The sequence below is a fragment of the Orcinus orca genome, chromosome 3, assembly GCF_937001465.1.
Source record: "Orcinus orca chromosome 3, mOrcOrc1.1, whole genome shotgun sequence".
Classification (NCBI taxonomy): domain Eukaryota; kingdom Metazoa; phylum Chordata; class Mammalia; order Artiodactyla; family Delphinidae; genus Orcinus; species Orcinus orca.
In genome coordinates, this window is record NC_064561.1 from 119,466,600 (window position 1) to 119,488,981 (window position 22,382).

The 22,382-nt window shown below is 37.1% G+C and overlaps 1 protein-coding gene and 1 non-coding gene across 2 annotated transcripts in view; both read left to right on the forward strand.

Annotated features, from left to right (window-relative positions):
* Window positions 1-19,552, forward strand: part of TMEM167A (transmembrane protein 167A) — a 32,936-nt gene extending 13,384 nt beyond the window's left edge. The window contains exons 2-4 of the mRNA XM_004281639.3: window positions 6,020-6,129; window positions 10,497-10,531; window positions 18,213-19,552. Of these exons, the coding sequence (XP_004281687.1) occupies window positions 6,020-6,129; window positions 10,497-10,531; window positions 18,213-18,283 (216 nt within the window). The 3' untranslated portion in view covers window positions 18,284-19,552. The remainder of the gene's footprint in view (window positions 1-6,019; window positions 6,130-10,496; window positions 10,532-18,212) is intronic.
* Window positions 7,761-7,895, forward strand: LOC117197370 (small nucleolar RNA U109). Its single transcript, XR_004477949.1, has one exon. It is a non-coding gene; the product is annotated as a small nucleolar RNA U109 (small nucleolar RNA).
* Window positions 19,553-22,382: the final 2,830 nt, after the last annotated feature.

A 22,382-nucleotide genomic window follows, 5' to 3' on the forward strand; every position in this document is an offset into this window, starting at 1 on the left:
GGGCCTCTCACTGTTGTGGCCTCTCCCATTGCGGAGCACAGGCTCCGGACGTGCACGCTCAGCAGCTATGGCTTACAGGCCTAGCCACTTCGCGGTATGTGGGATCTTCCCGGACCGGGGCACAAACCTGTGTCCCAGACCTGCATTGGCAGGCGGACTCTCAACTACTGTACCACCAGGGAAGCCTCATTTATTCTGCTAATTTTTGTGTGGAGACTTTAGGGTTCTCTGAATAGAGAATCATATCATCTGCAAACAGAGACAGTTTTACTCTTCCTTTTCAATTTGGATACCTTTTCTTTTCCTTGTCTGATTGCTGTGGCTAAGATTTTCAGTACTGTGCTGAATAGAATTGGTGAGAGTGTGCACCCTTGTCTTGTTCCTGAATTTAGTGGGAAGGCTTTTAGCTTTTCAGGGTTGAGTATTGTTGGCTGTGGGTTTGTCATAAATGGCTTTTATTGTGTTGAGATATGTTTCATCTGTATCTACTTTCACAAGAGTTTTTATTATGAATGGATGTTGAATTTTGTTTGCTTTTTCTATATGTATTGAGATGATCATGTGATTTTTATTCATCCATTTGCTAATGTGGTATATCACATTGACTGATTTGTGGATATTGATAAATACTTGCATCCTTGCGATAAATCCCCCTTGATCATGGTGTATGATCCTTTTAATGTATTGTTGGATTCGGTTTGCTAACATTTTGAGTATTTCTGTATCTATATTCATCAAAGGTATTGGCCTATAGTTTTCTGTTTTTGTAGTGTCTTTGGCTTTGGTAACAAGGTGATAGTGGCTTCATAGAATGAATTTGGTAGAGTTCCCTCCTCTTCAACCTTTTGGACCAGTTTGAGAAGGATAGGTTTAAGTTCTTTCTAGGTTAGGTAGAAATTCCTAGTGAAGCCATCCAGTCCTATGGACTCTTGTTTGCAGGGAGTATTTTCTTACAGGTTCTGTTTCACTTTGATCATTCTGTTAAAATTATGTTTCTTCTTGACTCAATTTTGGCAGGCTGTGTGTTTCTAGAAACTAGTCCATTTCTTCTGGGTTGTCCAATTTCTTGGCATATAATTGTTCATAGTATTCTCTTATGATTTTTTATATTTCTGTGGTATCAATTGTTATTTCTCTTTTTTCATTTCTTATTTTGTTTATTTGGGCCCACTCTTTTCTTCTTGGTGAGCCTGGCTAGAGTTTGTAGATTTTGTTTATCTTTTCGGAAAACCAGCTCTTCGTTTTACTGATCTTTTCTGTTAGTTTGGGTTTTTTTTAATCTTTATTTCTTCTCTCATCTTTATTTCCTTCCTTCTGCTCACTTTGGGTTTTGTTTGTTCTTTTCTAATTCCTTTAGGTAGTAGGTTAGGTTGTTTATTTGAGATTTTTCTTGTTTCTTGAGGAAGACCTGTACTGCTATGAACTTCTTCTTAGAACCACTTTTGCTGCATCCCATAGATTGTGTAAGGTTATGTTTTTATTGTCATTTGTCTCAAGGTATTTTCTGATTTTTTTTCTTTTATTTCATCCTTTACCCATTGGTTTTTTTAGTAGCATGTTGTTTAGTCTCCATATGTTTGTTCTTTTCCCATTTTTCTTCCTGTGGTTGATGTCTAGTTTCATACCATTGTGGTCAGAAAAGATACTTAAAATAATTACTATGCTCTTAAATTTGTTGAGGCTTGTTTTGTGACCCAGTATGTGGTCTATCCTAGAGAATGTTCCATGTACGCTTGAAAAAAAATGTGTATTCTGGTTTTCTGGGATGTAGTGTCTTGTAGATGTCAATTAAGTCCAACTGGTCTATTGTGTCATTTAGGACATCTGTTTTCTTACTGATTTTCTGTCTGGAAGATCTGTCCATTGGTGTCAGTGGGATATTAAAGTCTCCTACTATTATTGTATTTCTGCCAGTTTCTCTATGTTAGTGTTCTGTTGATATATATTTAGGTGCTTATACTGGGTGCATATATGTTAATGAGTGTAATATCCTCTAATAGTATTGATCCCTTTATCATTGTCTAATGTCCTTCTTTTTCTTTATGGACTTTAAGTCTACTTTGTCTGATATGATTATTGCTACCACCACTTTACTGTCATTTCCATTTGCCTGAAATATTTTTTTCCATCTCCTCACTTTCAGTCTATGTGTCACCTTAGCCCTGAAGTGAGTCTCTTGTAGGTAGCATATTATAGGTTCTTATTTTTTATCTAATCTGCCACTCTGTGTCTTTTGATCAGGTCATTTAGTCTATTGACATTTAAAGTAGTTATTGATGGGTATGTGCTTATTGCCAGTTAATTTTGTACTTTGTTAGTTTCTTCTTCTTTTTCCTTTTGTGGTTTGATGGTTTTCTTTCATATTATGCTTGAGTTCCTTTCTTTTTGAATCTATCGTATGTTTTTTATTTTGTGGTTAACTGGGTTTTCAAGTATGTTGACCATAACTATCTCTACTTGCTTTTACAATTTTTGTTGTTGTTGTTTTTGTTTTTGTCTTTGCTGCATCGCATCTTCATTGCCGCACATGGGCTTTCTCTAGTTGCAGTGAGCAGGGGCTACTCTTTGTTGCAGTGTATGGGCTTCTCATTGCGGTGGATTCTCTTGTTACGGAGCACAGCCTCTAGGTGTGTGGGCTTTGGTAGTTGTGGCATGCAGGCTCAGTAGTTGTGCCTCGCGGGCTCTAGAGCGCAGGCTGAGTAGTTATGGCACACAGACTTAGTTGCTCCGCAGCATGTAGGATCTTCCTGGATCAGGGATTAAACCTGTGTCCCCTGCGTTGGCAGGTGGATTCTTAACCACTTTGCCACCAGGGAAGTCCCTTCTTGTTTTTAATCAATGTAATGTCTTATTTAAATGATCTTCAATCCTTTTATATATTTGCCTTTCCTATTGTAATTTTCACTTTCGTATAAATTCTTGCTCCTTTTCTCTTTTGAGGAGACCTTAGGGTAGGTTTAGTATTGCTGTATTCTTTTAGTTTTTACTTGTCTGAGAAATTCTTTATCTCTCCTTCTATTCTAAATGATATTCTTGCTGGGTAAAGTATGTTGCAGGTTTTTCCCTTTCAGGACTTTTAGTATATCATGCCACTTCCTTCTGGTTTGCAATTTTCTGCAGAGAATTCATCCAGCTGATAGCCTGATAGGGATTCCCTTGTATATAGCTCTTTGTTTTTCTCTTGCTGCCTTTAGAGTTCTTTGTTTTTGACTTTTGCCATTTTAATTATGATATGTCTTGGGATAGGTCTGTTTGGGTTCATCTTTTGGGGGACCTTCTGTGCTTCCTGTACCTGGATATCTATTTCTTTCTTTTGGCTTGGGAAATTTTTAGCCCTAATTTCCTCAAATAAATTTTCAATCCCCTTTTACCTCTCTTCTTCTGAGACCACTGGAATGTGAACATTGGTATGGTTAATGTTATACCAGAAATCTTGTAAGTTGTTTTCATTTTTTAATTTTGTTTTTCTTTAGCTGTTCTGATTGATTTCCATCGTTCTGTTCTCCAGATCACTTATTTGTTCTTAAGTGTTATTTAGTTTGCTGTTGATTGCTCTAGATTGGTTGTTATCTCAGCACTTGAGTTGTCTAATTTTGATTGCTTCATCTTAGTAGTTTCTAGTTCCTTGTTACAGTGATCTGCATTTCTATTGATAATCTTAATTCCTTTAGCATTTTCCTTATCTTCTTTTTGAACTCAGGGTCTAGGAGACTGGTGAGGTCTGCTTCATTTCTTTTAGGGGATGTCTGTCATTCTTTTAATTGGGAGTAGCTCCTCTCCTTTTTCATTTTGCTTAACTTCTTCTGTCTGAGTTTAGGAGAAACGTTTTCTACTGTGGTCTTGAGGGGGTGTTTTCAACGTGGGAGCATCATGTGTACTCTGTGTGAGTCCAGTATTTTTGGTGTGAGGGCTGGTTTTGGTATGAATGCCAGCCACCTCTTCTCCCCAGAGTCTGCTGGCTGTTATCCCCTTGATGGGGATGTGATAGGTGTTTTGGTGTCCAGGGCCGGCACTGGGTGTTAGGCAGAACCCCCTCATTGCTCCGTGGCCTGTTGGAGTCAGGGCCTCCTCCCCAGTTGTTGGAGTAGAAGCCCTGAGGGTTGGATTTGATGAGGCTCCATTGCCCTTGAGTGCGTGTCCTGTCCCAAAGGAGGTGACCACTGAAGCAGGTGAGGCTCATGTGGTCACGGTGAACCTATGTGCCTCCCATGCAGTCCAAAGTTGCTTCCCTTTTTCCATTGTGTTCGCCCTAGATGTAGTGCTAGGCAGTGATACGGAGTAGGCTGGCGCTGGGGGCCAGGGTGCTGTGGCTGCATGAATCGAGATGGTTGGGCTGCTGCCTGGGACCTTGACTGCCTCTGTGGCAGGCCTCTCCCAGGACCTGTCCACCCCAGATCCAACTCCAAGCAGAGGTGTGGGGTGGGCAGAACTGGAGCACTGAGTACTCCTCCCTAGAGGCTTTGTACCAGATACATGCCTTTCTGTGCTCCACCAGGTGCTGCTGACAAAGCCCAGACCCACCCCCTTTCCCCCCACCCCCACCTTAGGAGTGCTGACATCGGAACAGTGCCTCTGTTGTTAGACCTGGACCACACCCCAGACCCTCAGGACTAGCTCCTTGCAGCTAAATGGAGTCTTTCCCTAGGGTTTGTCTGCCAAGATTCACTGCTTAGCTGCTGTAGGTATTTGTAGCCCCACCAGATTCACACTTTGATTGGGAAGTGTGGTGAGGTACAGGTGCCAGCACCAGTCTCCCTTCACCGTGACTGTTAGCAAGCCAGTCTGCGCACACTCCTCTCAAGTAAAGTCCAGGCTTCTCTAGCCCCTCTGTCTGTCCCAGCAGGCAAGGGGGCTCCCTAAGCCTGCCTGTGTGGACCTTTTCTCCTTTACACATCCCCCCCAGAGGCTCAGGTCCCATCCTGATGCCTTTTTTTTTCTTTTCCTGTCCTACCTGCTTACATGGAGGTCTTTCGTGCAGCTTTGGTTATATAGGAGATCTTCTGCCCATTTCCTATTGGTTTTCTGTGAGAATTGTTCCACATGTAGATGTATTTTCGATGTGTTTGTTGGGGGAGGTGAGCTTCACATCCTCCTACTCTGCCATCGTGATCCCCCTCGGGAAGTACTTCTGAATTTACTAAATAAGCATATTGCTGGCTACTGTGTGAGACTGATATATTTTAGCTACCTGTATATAATGGAAATGTTATTCTTTCTTATACGTACAGTAGTATTCCTGCACTTTTTAAAAATTGTTTTATTTTATTCAATCATCTCTTATTGGGCTCCCACTGTGCGGCTGGCACATAGGTGCTGGAGATTCAGAGTTGATAGACAATGTCCACTCTTCAGGGATGAGTATTGTGATAAACATGTAACAGTTTTCTTCAGGAACAGAATCCTGTGTTAAATTTTATTTTAATGACTTTTAAAAAATCAGCAGTGAATGAGCAAGTGCTTTTCTTTCACCAAAATCTAATAGGCTAGTAGTATTAGTCAACAAATGGAACATGATTACTTAAATTTAAAGCATTCTTATTCTAAAAGAATTTCAGAATTGAAAGAAACTTGAGCCAGCATTGAGTCTGTCTCCCCATTCTCCACCCAGTTTTACTGATGTGAAACAGAGATTTAGAGAAGCCAATATTCAACTGAGGTCATATAACCAGCTTACTTGCAGAGCTTGGAGACCCCATGTCCTGCCTAGTAGTCTGGGATCCTAGAATATCTCTATTAATTATTGGTTAAGCTTTGGTGAGCTGTTTTGGATTCATGACATTTTTGGTAGTGTTTTTAAGTTCTTGAATTTAGAATTTTTGTTGCATCTTCTGAATTCCTTAGCCCAAAGAATGGAGAGGAAAGTATGCTCTCAAAATACCTTGTGATTTTGCTTTTAAAGTGTTCTCAGACACATCTGTTTGCCTTGTTGAAGAAAAAAGTATGATTCTTAATATGAATTTGACATTTTTTACCTGTGCAGTTTATCTTCTAACATTAATTTTTCTTTTTCTCTTTTTAGTCTGCCATTTTCAATTTTCAGAGTCTGTTGACTGTAATCTTGCTGCTTATATGTACCTGTGCTTATATCCGATCCTTGGCACCCAGCCTCCTGGACAGGAATAAAACTGGGTATGTCACTAATAATGTCTAATCACCCAAATTAGTTCTTAGAGATATTGAATGTCAGTTACTGAAAGTCATTAAGTAATTTAATTCCTATATGTAATTTAGTTTATAATAACTTTTTACATTATTTTTTCCCTATTTTTAAAAATCCAAATCTTTATATTCACAGAAGCTTACTAAATAAAAATATAAATATCAGAAGTGACCTGAAATGTGTTGGACTGAAAAAAAAAGTGTATTTTAAAAGATGTGATAGATTTTTTTCTGAGATTGAAGCTACAATTTAGTACTTTCAAAGACAGTGTTTGGCCTTAGTATTTAATAGAATATTAGTAAAATTGGTTATCATATTTTGAAAGCATTAAACATCTTATAAGCACTGTGTCCATAAAAATAATAATATAGACATTGCCTCTTCATTCCCAGACTGGTCTAATCATACAGGCTCCTCATCTGTATCATAAAGCAAACATCTTTGGAGAAATTTATTTAGCTTACTTAAAAAAGTAATGAAAATTCAGTCTTGGGCATGTCACATCACTTTTAATTATATGTTCACACCCAAAAAACATTTAAGCTTAATATGATACCACAAAGACTTAAAATTTTTAAGTGCCATGTTCCTAATACAGAAATACATATTGAGTTCAACCAGGACAAGTATGTAAAAAAACAGAGACCATGTGGTGAAAACTATGCAGACTTTCTTCACCTTACAGATTTATTAATTTCTTGAATTCACAATTGTCTTTAATTCTTTTGTGGTAAGATCCTGTACCTCACTTAATCATCTTAAGAAATAATAGGATGAAATAGTAGAATACTTCACATAGGAATAATTAATTATCTCCAGCACCTTTTTTGTTTTTGATGAAAGGAAAAGGGCCAAATTAAGATCCTGCAAGGTCAAACTCTGCTTTTCCACTAATAAAAAGCCCCTACAAGAGGCCAGGTAGTAGATACTCAAGCATGAGAGGAAATAATTCTCTTTTCTTCAACTCCATTATATCTTTGGGGTCATAATTAACATTTATTCAAACATCCTATTATCTAAATCATTTGGCTTTTGTTACTATTCCTTTCTTTTTATTACATAGGTTTGTTTGAACATCTATAAAGATATAAATAGAACCCCTAACCAGTTTTGAATAATGAAAATCTATAATCCTGTTCCAATAAACTGATTGTCTGTCTCTATTGGCATGAGGGATTTTATTTAACCTACTGAAGGTGAAAATAGATGTTATTTGTCCATCAGTTTTTCTGACAATGCCTCACTTCCTTTGTAGACATTATCTTCTCATCAGTCCACCTTTTTCTCTGAACTCAGCACTCAATACTTTGTCCCTTTGTTGAAATTATACAATCTTATTTGTTGCTTAGTTGTGCCTGAAGCCTTTCTAGCCAGCCAGTTTTATTTCCTCCTACCCTTCTTCTGCAACCCCCAACGATTAACTTATAATTAAAGCATATGGTAGAATCCAGTAAACAGTATCATTGATCATTAGTTTAGATTTCTAATGTAATACATAATGTCTAATAAGAAATTTAAGTGTTTATGTCATTGAAGAATAATCTCATAGTGGCAGAACAGTGTATTTGTACTTTTCTGATGCTGCGACAAAAAAAGTAGATTGCATGTGGAAATGTCTGCTCCTCATTCCTTTGGAAGCAGGAACACATCCATAACATGCTACATTAAAAAAGGAGTTCTCAGGGCTGCCAACCTTACAGTAGAGGTTGAGTAGTAGTATATTTCTCCTACATAAAAACCAAAGAAATAACACGCCTATTTTCACATTTTAAAATATATAATGATATAGTCAACCGTTTCAAAGCTTTTTTTTAAAACTTTGCTTCTATTTATATAAATGTTAAGCCCCTTTTATTTTGACTTGTACATATGAAGTATTTTCTGTAGAAGAAATTTTTACTGGTCATTGTTCTGTTGTAATACGTATTTTTATGAGACTCAAAATAAGCTTTCCAGGCTTCCCTGGTGGCGCAGTGATTGAGAGTCCACCTGCCGATGCGGGGGACACGGGTTCATGCCCCGGTCCGGGAGGATCCCACATGCCGCGGAGCGGCTGGGCCCGTGAGCCATGGCCGCTGGGCCTGCACATCTGGAGCCTGTGCTCCGCAGCAGGAGAGGCCACAACAGTGAGAGGCCCGCGTACCGCAAAAAAAAAAAAAAAAAAAGCTTTCCTTTCATTATAGTGAGTATTCCATGCTAAAGTGAAGATAATCTGGACCAATTAGATAAAATGAGTTCTTGATAACTTCACTGTTGAAAATAACAAATTAATTTTTTGCTGCTTCAAATAATATAGAACTAAAAAGCAGCAAAGAAAGATTGCTACTTTGTCTTGCTTCATATTTTCATAGACTTAATAGTTTTATCAGCAGATAGACTTATTGGCTTATATCCTTAGAAACTAAGCAGCATATCTGCATTGGTTTTTACCAGCTAATAAAGTTCCTTTTAGCATTTGGGATATTACAGAAATGTCTAGGTAGGGAAATATGTGAAAAAGGCCAAAGCAGTACCAATTAATCTCTTAAGTTGCCAAGTTGGGAAATTTTTTTCATTTAAATAGCTTTCAGTATGCTAAGTGTGTTATACCAATTTCCTAATGAGGCTTTTAGTTATTTCTAGACTATAAGACCTGAAAAGACCTTGACTATGGTCATGTGGTTTCAGATTATTCTGTGGGGCCCTAAGCTTTCCATAGAGGAACTTCAGGTGTCCTGCCTCTGAGTACCTCAGCCAGAGGAGCTTTAAGTCAATAATGCATTTTATAATCAATAGACTTTTAGAATCAAGCATCCAGGGCTTTGCAGATCACTAACCAGTTGTCTTTCATTTTTTGATGAAATGTAAGCCAATGTAAGTGATACCTGGAGTCATGTCACATACACCTTTAGCCTGTGTAATACTGAACACAGTGCATGTTAATCACTATTCTAAAGACTTTCTGTGTAATAACTCATTTAATCCTTGTAACAACCCTATGAGGATGAGATAAAGAGAAAAGAGGTAAAATAACTTGCCCACAGTTATGCAACCAATTAAGTAGGATTGAACTTAGGCACAATCTAGCCCTGATCCTTTGCTTTCAAGAGTGCTTACGATTTTTGTCCTTTTTATTCCTATAAGAAGAAAATTGTTTCACCTGTCAGAATGCCCATCCCTCACAATAAACTTGTATTTTTGCCCATTTCATTTAATCTGTACTAAGAGACTTCTTGCTTTGATGTCAGGAATTCACTGTATACTTCAAAGGAGGAAAGTGTATAGAACTTGATTGAATCAGCATTTTCTTTCAGTCTTAACCATTCAAATACAGTGATTCATTGCCAGCCATCTCTTTGGGCAAAAAAAAAAAATTATAAATTTCCCTGTAATTTAAACATTATGATTTTCTTATCCCAATCCTAATAAGTAATGTTAATTTATCTTGATTTGTAACCATGTGTAACACTATTTATAATTCTTTTGTCACACCAACAAAATAGTTGTCTACAATGTGTGTTTTTTCCCAAATATCTCTATTCATTGAATGACTTGTCCTTTTTTTTGAGCTGGTATTTTTTAATGCATGCAAAATAAGTGATATATCCATATAATATGTATTCATTATATTCATTCATAGAATTGAAATGGACATATTAGTCTAATTTTTCTTATTTCCAGAGTATATGTGTTTTAAATGGCATATTTAGTTAATTGCATATACAATTATATGAAACTAGGGTTTTCCACTTACATTGAAATATATATGTTGAAATATATTGAATATATTACACTGAAATATAGGCTCATATTTTTGTAATCCTCCTTATTTAATGTTATAGTTATGTAAATGCTATCATTGGAGTTCATGATTATAGATCATTTAAATAAAGAACTATATTCAGTAAGAAGTTTATTCAGTATGAGAGTTTTATTTTTTAATGTAAAAATTTATCCAGAACCAACTGTTCCCATTTACTGTTTTCTCAAAGTTAACATTTATTTAAATGGGCATATGTATTTTCTGCTTTTGAAGGTAAAGCACTTGAAGTTGACGGAATCAATCTTCTAATAGTAAGCCCTGGTGCAAATTTTTGCCACTGTCACATTAATTTACTTTGGGCTTAACCTGTGAGACAACATATGTTCAGTTTCTGACAGTTTCTATACATTGATGGTTGATAAGCTATTACTGTGTCCTACTTTTCTCCATAAGTGGTGGCTCAACATCAACTACATTTCAGTTTAAAGCAAAGCATCAGCAGTTAAAATACTAGTATATAATAAATTCTCCATATAGTTCTGAATAATTCACCTTTCCCAGTAAACAGTAGATACTTTTTTTTATTCTATGCAGGTTGTTGGGTATATTTTGGAAGTGTGCCAGAATTGGTGAGTATCTATCTATAATCTCTCTCCACTTCTTCATCTGTAAATTGTTGGCCAATTTACTTGTTGTGTTCAAACAAATCAAATGTCAGTTTTTAAAGTGCAGCCTTCTCAACTATGTGCATTTTGCAGTAGTTTGTAGAGTTCCACCTAACTCTTTTCCTGACACTATTTAAAACTAGACTTCATAGATAGCTAATAATACTTCATTAGCAGGGAGATGGAAAATATGACAAAAGTCTCTCTAATTCAGATATCAAATACTATGCATTCTTGGCTTTGGGGAGATTTCAGACAAATGTGTATAGTTTTATGCACACATACTTTAGTATAGAGCATGCAATTCTGTATAATGTGTACCATTTTGATAACTGAGGATGATTTTTCCATTTAATGAAAGGCTTGCTGAGCAACTATCTAATTGCCCTCTGCTAGGTCATAGAATCTTATTGGTTGCTTTTAGAAAACATGAACTATTTCATCTTTTGAATCCATGTATGTGGTCATACTTGAGCTTTGTGTAAATGTGGATATCTTCTAACTTTTCATAATAAGATTAGTAGCACCTTAAGTGTGTTTATGGTTAGATAACAGTATATACTATACATTGTCCCATAACACTACATATACAATAACATTTAACACAGTGCCCAGCACATAGTAGACTCTCAAATGATTGGTAAGTAAATGAATTAAAATGCATTTTATTTGCTAGTATTCTTTTTTTATTGCAGTATAGTTGATGTAGAATATTACATAAGATACAGGTGTACAACGTAGTGATTCATAATTTTTAAAGGTTATATTCCATTTATAGTTATTATAAAATAGTGGCTATATTCCCTGTGTTGTACTATATATTCTTGTGGCTTATTTATTTTATACATTACAGTTTGTACTTCTGAACCCCCTACTCCTGTCTTTCCCCTCCCCCCTTCCCTCTCACCACTGGTAACCACTAGTTTGTTCTCTAGATCTGTGAATCTGTTTACTTTTTCCTATATTCACTACTTGGTTTTATTTTTTAGATTCTACATATAAGTGATATCATACAGTGTTTGTCTTTCTCTGACTGACTTATTTCACTTAGCATAAAAACCTTCAAGTCTATCCATGTGGTTGCAAATGGCAAAATTTCATTCTTTTTTATGGCTGAGTAGTATTCCAGAGAGACAGAATGAGAGTGAGTGAGTGTATGCCACATCTTTATCGATTCACCTGTTGATGGACACTTAGGTTGCTTCCATATCATGGCAATTGTAAGTAATACTAAGTAATACTACTTTGAACATTACGGTGCATGTATCTTTTCAAAATAATGTTTTTGTTTTAGTCGGATATGTACCCAGGAGTGGGATTTCTGGGTCATATGGTAGCTCTATTTTTACTGTTTGGAGAAACCTCCATCCTGTTTCCCGCAGTGGCTGCACCAATTTACATTCCCACCACCATCCACACCCTCAGCAACATTTGTTGTGTTCTTTCTGATGACAGGTGTTCTGACAGGTGTGAGATAATATCTCATTTTTGCATTTCTCTGATGATTAGTAGTGTTGAGCATCCTTTCATCTGCCTGTTGGTCATCTCTATATCTTCTTTGAAAAAATTTCTATGTAGGTCTTCTGCCCAGTTTTAATTGGGTTGTTTGTTTTTTTGATGTTGAGTTGTATGAGCTGTTTATAGATTTTGTATATTAATCCCTTATCAGTCATATCATTAGCAAATATTTTCTCCCATTGTGTAGGTTGTCTTTTTGTTTTGCTGATGGCTTCCTTTGCTGTGCGAAAGCTTTTATGTTTAATTAGGTCTGATTTGTTTATTTTTGCTTTTGTTTCCTTTGCTTTAGGAGACAGATCAAAAAAAATATGATTTAATGTCAAAGAGTGTTCCATTTATGTTTTCTTCTGGGAGTTTTATGGTTTCCGGTCCTACATTTAGGTCTTCAGTCCATTTTGAGATTATTTTTATATGTGGTATGAGAAACTATTCTGACTTCATTCTTTTAGCTGTTTTCATTCTTTGTAGCTGTTTTCTCAGCATCACTGAGAGGGGTGGGGAGCGGTTCCTGACACAGTTTTGTATGGAGTCCAGGGTGTCCTGAAACTTGTGTTGGCCTGCTAGTGGGCAGGACCATGTCCCAACTGGTCCCAGGGCAGGGTCTGGCCTACTGGGAGGTGTGGGCAGGCTGGGTCTGCAGATTGCAGGATTGTGGTTTTCTTGCATTTGGTGTCTGCCACCTGATGGGTGAGGCTGGTCCAGAGGCTAGAACAGGCTTCCTTGAGGGCAGGGCTGGGCTCCAGGAGTTTCTGGGGCTGGTGCCTGCCCACTGGTTGGGGAACTGGGTGCTGGGACCCTGCTGGACAGGGCCATGTCCAGAGGCAGCTGTGGGCTCAGGGGGTCTTAAGGCAGCCTGTCTGCTGATGGGTGGGGCTCTGTCCCCACTGAGTGAGTTGCTTGGCCTGAGGTGTCCCAGTACTGGCACCTATATAGACTGTTGGGCCAGGGCACGGTTGGGTCCTAGCACTAATAAGCTAGAGGGAAGATTCCACAATGGCGCCTGCTAGCACCAGTGTCCCCATGGTAGAAGTAGCTCTATGAATGGCTGCCACCAGTGTCTACGTCCCCAGGGTGTGTTGCAGTTGCCTCCTGTTCCTCCGGGAGATTCTCCAAGACCAGCAAGTAGGTCTGACCCAGGCTCCTATCAAATTACTGCTTTTGCCCTGAGTCCTGGAATGTGTGAAACTTTGTGGGTGCCCTTTAAGAGTGAAGTCTCTCTCCCCGAAGTCCTATGGGACTCCTGAAATTAAGGCCCACTGGCCTTCAAAGCCAGTGCTCTGGGGGCTCGTCTTCCCAGTGCAGGACCTCCAGGCTGGAGAGCCTTATGTTCAGGTCAGACCTTTCACTCCTTTGAGAGAATCTCTACAACGTAATTATTCTCCAGTTTGTGGGTTGTCCACCCAGTGGTATGGGACTTGACTATACAGCTAGTCTTCCCCACCTACCTGTCTCCTTGTGGTTCTTTCTTTGTGTCTTTGGTTGTAGAAGATCTTTTCTGGTAGGTTCCAGTCTTTTTCATCGATGGTTGTTCTGCAAATAGTTGTGATTTTGGTGTGCTTGTGAGAGGAGGTGAGCTCAGCGTGTTTCTACTCCACCATCTTGGCCAGTCTCCCCAAGAGATAGTATTTTCTGATGCTTTTAGATCACATTTGCAGAGTCCCAACGCAAACCCTGAAACAACAGAAGAAATCTTAAGCCCTTCAAAAGTAACCAAGAAGAGGGAGAGAAAGAGACAAAAAAGCACCCTCAAGGGCTAATGCTGATAGCTAATGGTAAATGTAAATATATATACACCAAACTCCTTGCTTCAAGATCCAGGTCACTCAAGGAAAAAGGTAATCTCGCTAAGGAACAGGCTGGTAAGAATACCTCACGTAAACTACAAAGAGAGAACATAATGGGATTGTCTCCATAATTTCACTTTCTGATATTTCATTGTTTGTTAGTGTATAGAAATGCAACAGATTTCTGTATATTAATTTTGTATCCTGCGACTTTACCAAATTCATTGATGAGCTCTAATAGTTTCCCCATTTACCATCTCATCAAAAAGAATCGAATACCTAGCAATAAAGCTAAGGAGGTTAGAGACCTGTACTCTGAAAACTAGAAGACACTGATGAAAGAAATTGAAGATAACACAAACGGATGGAAAGATACACTGTGTTCTTGGATTAGAAGAATCAATATTGTTAAAATGACCATAGTATCCAAGGAAATCTACAGATTCAGCTGCATTCCTTATCAAATTACCAATGGTGTTTTTCACAGAACTAGAACAGATAATTTAAAAATTTGTATAGAAACACAAAAATTCCGATTAGCCAGAATAATCTTGAGAAGGAAGAACAGCTGGAGCAATCTTGCCCTCTGACTTCAGACTATTACAAGGGTATGGTCAAAAACAGTATGGTACCGGCACAAAAACAGACATAGATCAGTGGGACAGGATAGAAAGCCCAGAAATAAACCCCACGCACTTATGGTCAATTAATCTAGGACAGTGGAGGCAAGAATATACAATGGAGAAAAGACAGTCTCTTCAGAAAGTGGCGCTGGGGAAACTGGACAGCTATATGTAAAAGAATGAAATTAGAAGATTCTCTAACACCATACAAAAATAAACTCACATCTAGGTGTTTAATCCATTTTAAGACTGGATACTATGAAACTCCTAGAGGAAAACATAGGCGGAACACTCTTTGACATAAATCGCAGCAATTTTTTTGGATCCGACTCCTAGAGTAATGGAAACAAAAACAAAAATAAACAAATGGGACCTAATCACACTTACATGCTTTTGCACAGCAAAGGAAACCATAAACAAAACGAAAAGACAGTCTATGGAATGGGAGAAAATATTTGCAAATGATGTGACCAACAGGGAATTAATGTCCAAAATATACAAACTGTTTGTACCCAATCAAAAAATGGGCAGAAGCTCTAAATAGACATTTCTTCAAAGAAGACATACAGATGGCCAACAGGCACATGAAAAGAAGCGCAACATCGCTAATTATTAGAGAAATGCTAATCAGAACTACAATGAGGTATCACCTCACTCTGGTCAGAATGGCCAACGTCAAAAAGTCTGCAAATAATAAATGTTGGAGAGGGTGTGGAGAAAAGGGAACCCTCCTACACTGTTGTTGAGAATGTAAATTGGTGCAGCCACTATGGAGAACCCTTAAAAAACTAAAAATAGAGTTACCATATGATTCAGCAATCACACTCCTGGGCATATATCCAGAGAAAACCATAATTCGAAACGATATATGCACCCCAATGTTCATTGCAGTCGTAGAATATCACTCAACCATAAAAAAGAGTAAAATAATGCCATTTGCAGCAACATGGATGGATCTAGAGATTAAGGCAGAGAAAGACAAATATCATATGATCTCACTTATATGTGGAATCTAAAAAAAATGATACAAATGAATTTATTTACAAAACAAATAGACTCATAGATATTGAAAGCAAACTTATGGTTACCAAAGGGGAAAGGCAGGGGCAAGGGAAGGGGATAAATTAGGAAATTGGGATTAACAGATATGTACTACTATATATAAAATAGATAAATAGCAGGGACCTACTATATAGCACAGGGACCTATATTCAATATCTTGTAATAACCTGTAATGGAAAAGAATCTGGAAAAAGAGTATATGTATAAATATATGTGTGTGTGTATCTATCTGAATCGCTTTGCTGAACACCTGAAACATTGGGTCAACTATTCAATAAAAAAAGAGAGAGAACATATGGAAGAGCAAGACAGTTTGAGGAAGTAGAGAATATCACTGGATTAGAGTCATACTAACATTAAAGTTGCTAGCTCATGAATAAAATATTAAGGTATTTTAAATCCATCTTTTGTGTAATAAATTAGAAAACGATGTACAACTCCATTTAGTAGCCAATCCAGGTGATCCTTTTGTTCACAATTTTTACTTGAAAGTATAGCTAAAGTTTTCAGACATCTAGTTTATAGCTTTCTTCATGTTATCCTATAGTACTACCTATTTTTTGGTCTAATTATAAACTGTGCCTTTTTTTGCTTGCCTATGTATTTCCATTTTCCTGTCCTGACTATATGAATACCATAGGTTAAATGGTTCAATTATTCATTTTTGCCAATTATGTGGAAAGCATTAGCTTTTCATTTTGGCAAAGTGGTTTAGAAAATGTTGATGGTGATATGCTGCTTTCTCAACCACATGCTCCTCTCTTATCTTGACACAGAATATATCCACAAAGAAAGGAAACAGTTTTAATGGGAAAAGGCCCAGCCAAATCATCTTATCATGTTACACATCACATTACAGCAACTGTTTCACATTCACTTATAGAGACCTAAGACCAGACAAGAAGTAACATTCTTACCCAAGTTCAACCAAAGATGTTTAGCCTCTACCACATGGCAGTCTCTTTTAAGAAAATTAAAAACGGGAAAATGAAACCCATATGTAAATTATAGCATTCTAAGTTGGAGGATGAGGAAGAGAAGAACTTCCTCAAAAATTAATTTCCAGCAGATGGAAAATTTAGGACAATATTAGTTTCTTCTTTTAGTGTTTAAGAAGACTATATTAGACAGTGAGAGTGTCTAGCCCTGTGGTGAGTGACAGGCTTCCTTATGAGATCTACCAGAAATTTTGGTCTGATTGTTTTGTTGGATAACTTGAGTTTTTTACCCTGAAAGAATCAGCATGGCTAAAAAATGAGGAACCACGGTATTTTTTAGTTTCAAAAGATTTTTTTTTTCCAGTTGAGATAATATTGTAAAAACACTGTATTTTCTCACTTTCTAGATTTTCCTTTAGCTGGAATGCAGTCCATCAAATGTCTGTCTACGGATAGAAAAAACTTTCAGAAAAACACCAAATGTTTATTTTATTTGTATGTGTGTAATGTCTTCTGTGAATATTGCCATTGAACAAATATATAAACTTTTTGACTGTATCACTATGATCTCAGTGAGGAAGCTCTGAAAATGAAGATGACCTTCAAGGTTTTAGTTGATAAGAGTGGTCAAGATTGACATTTTCCAGAAGTAGTTAACTGAACTTGCTAGTGAAATATGGAACTTAGTTACTAGAAAAGATTATTTTAAACATCACAGAAAAACACAGGTGAGGTGAGTATAAACCATCTCTGTAAAGGAACCAGGTACATACCCAGGATTATTCCTAGAAGTAGCACATCACTCTTTCTCCTTCTTCCTTTCTTATGTGCCCTCAAGGCAGCATAAAAATGCCTGTTGCTTTGTGCAGCCTTGCAATTACTGAAGAAACAGGAAAGAACAAGATGAGTTTGAGTTAGCTCACAATTACAGGATCTCTGTTTATAGGAGTTTCACAAGCCAACTCCAGATCTACTTCATGCAAAGGAAAGTCTCCAAGTATAAACAAACACTCCTTAAACACATGTGAAAATTGACTAATACAGAAGTGGTTGTTCTAAGTTCTACATCTCTAACCCAGAGTAATTATACTGTAAAAGATTTGATATGAAATCCATTTCAGAAATAGTTTAGTTTTCTCTGATATGTTTTTATTAAGCATTCTACGTTATGTTGATTTTTTAAATGCAGTTTGATTGAACACCCTGTTTATTTTCATCTAGGAATGCTGATTTTTTACCCCTTATAATTGTCATGAATTGCTATCAATGAAGAAAAAAAGTATGGCTAGAAACTGTATGTTGAATTTCTCTTTATAGGTGGAAATTTCCCTTTTTTATAGGGAAAAAACAAGCAATATTTCTTTGGTTTTAATTGAGTTTTTGAGATAATTTCATTTGGATCTTTAGCCTACATTCTGTGTTATATTTTTTAATATCTGGGTTTATGCAGTGACACTGAAATGGCTCATGAAAGGTTTTCTAAAGGCATGAAAAGGAGGTGGTCTTAGAAATAGATCAGTATAGTTTAGCTCATTCTGGAGTATACTCACTTTTATGTTGCATGTAGTTTGTTTTGCCCACCCCTGCCCCTAAATATATGGGCTTCATAGGCAAGAATTTTATCTTGGTTTTTTATATGCCCCTCTCCTGTAGTAAGTAATAACCTTACTGCTAACCACTCAGTTAATCAACGTGAATATATCTACCTTTTTTCCAACAGGTGAACGGAAGAGTCCTTATGTTGCGGTATGCTGTATTGTGATGGCCTTCAGCATCCTCTTCATACAGTAGCTTGGAAAAATGCCAGAATTCAGTTGCAATCAGATTTAAATATGAAAAAAAGGACTTATCTGCAGAAAATAATGGAAAGAATGGTTAACCCATTTATCTTTGAACATTGAATGAGATAAATTTTCAGCTGCTGTTCTCTATTTTTGTTATTGGACCAATGTTCTATATAAATAATTAGGATGTAACCATTTAATACTCAGAGCTTAAATATGTCTGTAACATCAACCTCAGTACTGTCACTACAATATTACATTCTGCATATGTCATTCTATTATGTCAGATACCAGTTTTTAGTGAGGTATCTTTAAGGCACATAGGAGAAAACAAAATTGGTAAATTACTTAAGTTCCTTTCACCGTGATTTGGAAACGATAAATCTTTATAGAATGAGACTTTTTGGACTAGCTTTTTTATTGGAAAAAAAAAAAGGTTCAATTCGTGTTGGTAAGGACTGCATTCATATTTAATATTGCTTGCTTTTCCTCTGGCCACATCATTTTGAGCATTAACCAGAGTACCTCTACTGTTAGCAAACTGTAGTTTATTACAGGTATTTAAACTATTTAAAACAAGCCTATGCAGTTCTTAAGGAGGAAGATAAATGAGAAGTGACTTAAGAGTGCTATTGAGAAAATGTTCCTATTTAACATAAAAGAATTCAGAATACCTGACTGGTGTTATCGTCTCTGAAACCTCTGGTTAAGTATGGATAAATGTCTTAAGCATAAATTTGACCAGCTAACTGTTGTTTTTGGAATAAGGCTACATGCTTAGAGTAAAAAAGAGCTAAATGGAATGATAATCTTATACACGTTTTTCATTCTTTTTAGTGTTAGGTCTCTACATTTTAATTACCCCAAAATGCAAACTGTGTTTTTGTTTTTTAATACAGCACTTTAAATCTAGTTTATGTTTTGCCTATAAACTTGAACTGGAATCTTGTGTAACTTACTACATGATGATAAACAGTTTTCACATCTACTTACCATATGCCATGGCATAAATGTCTTTGAGCTTTGATGATAAAGGAGGACCTTCAGTAATTTTCATTGAGGCAAGAGGAACATTGTAAATGTGACACAAATTTTGTAGTAGAGCAGTTATTACACATTTATGGTTAACATTTCAAATTCAGTTAAAGTTTCAAAGCGAAGGAAAACTTCTTAACTAAAAATTGCCCATTATACATAGTATTAATTAGATATTGTTTTTGGCTGTTAATTCCCCATAAAGATAAAAAGAATAAACTTTTTTTTTTAAGAAAAAAAATTGTTTAGAATTATTTTTAAATGAGCCTGCCAGTAGCTGTTTCTGCAGAAACAAAGTATGGAACTGAAAGTTACCTATTTTTAGGACCACTTTAAAGTACTTAGAATTCTAGGAAACGTAAGAAAATCTTGTTACACATTGCCTGCTTTTTTTTTGCAAAAGAGAAAAGCTGCTGTTTGGCTGTCAGTATATTTGTTTATTGTACATTTCTGGCTTATCTATAGCTGGTTTAAAATGGTATATTTTGCCTTAAACAGGTTAATCAGGTTATAATTGTTCCTACTCTGCACTGTCTCTTGGGCTTTGCATTAGGTCAAGGATTTTCAGGGTATCCCCAAAATAGGACTCTTATCAGAATATACATGCAGAGTAAGTCACCTTTCTGGGTCTAGTTTCTTGAATGGCCATCTGTTGTCCAACTCTGCTGCCAAGTAGACTTTCCAAAAGCTATATCAACTAATTTTTTATATACTAACACAAATCTAATATGAAAAAGGGAGGACTATTCTAGATAATCAGTTCTAGGACATTTCTTTTAAGTTGGCATTTCAGAGGAGGTAGGTGGAAAGTAGAGGAAGAAATAATTTTTTGGAAAATTTGTGGCAACATATAAACATTTTACTGTGTGTAGATGCTGAACAGAATAGGAAGCAGCTTATTTCTTATTTCACGAACCCATGTCCCCTGCATCGGCAGGCGGACTCTCAACCACTGCACCACCAGGGAAGCCCAATGAGCATTTTCTTTAATGTATTTTTTTTTCCAAAGAATTACCACTAAATCCTATTCTCTAACCCAAAGGGCGGCACAGGTAGTTTTAAGCCCACAGAATATTCAGATATTCCTTTTGTGGTCTTGGCGAGGTGGTAAGATGCAGAAGAGGATTAAGGATCAATTTAAACATCAGATGGACTGCCTCTGTCACACAGTCTTGGTGCAAGGCCAGATGGGATGATGGGCACTAAAGTCCACAGCTTGCTAGATTCAAATACCCTCCCTAAGCTCCTTCCTGGCTCCAAAATCTTTTGATTCCATCTTGCCTGGAATTTGTTTTGTGCTGATGTTTAGTTCCTAATTGGCCTCAGCTGTGCCAATGGCAGAAGCATGCCTTCTTTCCAGGCAGTCTTAAAAGATGTTCAATCAAAAGAAGACATAGTCTGCTGAATTCCCTCTGTGGCTTAAAAAAGTTTAGATTCAAGTCCAGTATTTTGTTAATGCCTATGCTGCTGTGCCAGACACTACTATCCTTAATGTTCTTACATCGTCAGATTCAAAACAGTCCTATGCTGGGAAAAGTAGTAATATGTAACTTGTAACAGACACCATCATCTTAGTAAAATGCAGGTCAGTCTAGTTCTAACCTAGGACAAAATTGAGATTTCAGTGAAGTAACTTCTTCAAGTTCACAAAGTCAAAAATGAAGAGATCTCTGCCTGGTTTTGTGAAAAAGACCTACCACTTATAAATAGAATATTTATATTTCAGCATTTTAAAGAGGCATTAAGAGAGTGCATTCAATCTATTATCACTGAACACAAGTACACAGTTTCTTCCCTCTAGTGGTTCATAATATTGTGGGTGAGAGAGAAATTAGGTTATTTTATATGAAGTGCAGTGTGATAGCATTTATTATTGAGATAACACCAGGATTCTAGAAGAAAATAAAAAGGTGACAGCTCAGTCAGGGATATGAACTTCCTTCCAGAGAAGCAAGGCTTAAGCTGAATTTAAGAGCAATATGCAAAAGCACCAGGGGTATATTATGGACCATCAGTACCTAGCTTGTCGTGCCAGCCACTTGGGGAGTACCCCTGAGCCTTGAACAACACAGGTTTGAACTGTGCAGCTTCACTTATATGTTGGGTTTTTTTCAGTGGTAAATGCTACAGTACTGCACGATCCCAAGTTGGTCGAATCTGTGGCTACGGAACCTCGCTTATGGATGGCTGACTGTAGGATATCCCTGGAGTGTGGACTGCGCAGACGGTCAGCGCCCCTAACCCCCACATTGTTCAAGGGTCAACTACACTACGATATAAGCCTAGAAAGGTGGAGAGAGGTTAGATCCTAGAGGGTCTTGTATTTTTCTCATTGCTGTCTATTATCTACCTCAGAATTGAAGTTCAATATGTTTCCTCCTGCCTGACAAAAAAATTCAAGAATAAAAATAAAATTCTCCCTTGGTGTATGTGTAAACAAGGTTAAATATATCCATGCCAACCTTATTTTGGACCAAGAATAATACATTACTGTCCTCTCCAGAGGCAAGCCAAGGTAACTTACCAGTCAGGTCAAATATTTTCAGGAACTCTGAGTAGCTCATACTCTATCAGTGCCAAAAGTAGTCAGGATTGTTAAAGCACACATGTGCATAAGAAGCGAAGGTGGTTGCAATTTCTACATTTCCTGGGTGCACAGAAAAGATTTCTAATAAACAAGGACATGTGCTCCTTTCAAAGCCTTTGAGAAGTACTGGATCATAGGAAACTGAAAACAAGAACGGAAGATTCTTAGGGACCCCTCTACTTTCTTTGGTATCCAGTAACAGTAGATGTACAAAATATAAGTACTTGTGTAATATATCAGCATTGTGAGTATTGCACAGCCCTGTTATTCTCAATCAGCAAGTTACTAGCTTCCAAAAATAGCTTCATGATTATGTAATCTATACATTGCCTTCCACAGTTTCTTTTACTTTGCCCTCAACCAGTCCCAAAATGGTAATCTGAAATGCCACTCCAATATCAGAAAAAAAAGGGTAGGTGGAAATATATTTCCTGTGGTTTTGAGAGTACAAAAAATCATCCTACTCTGTGGTTAGTGCATATGT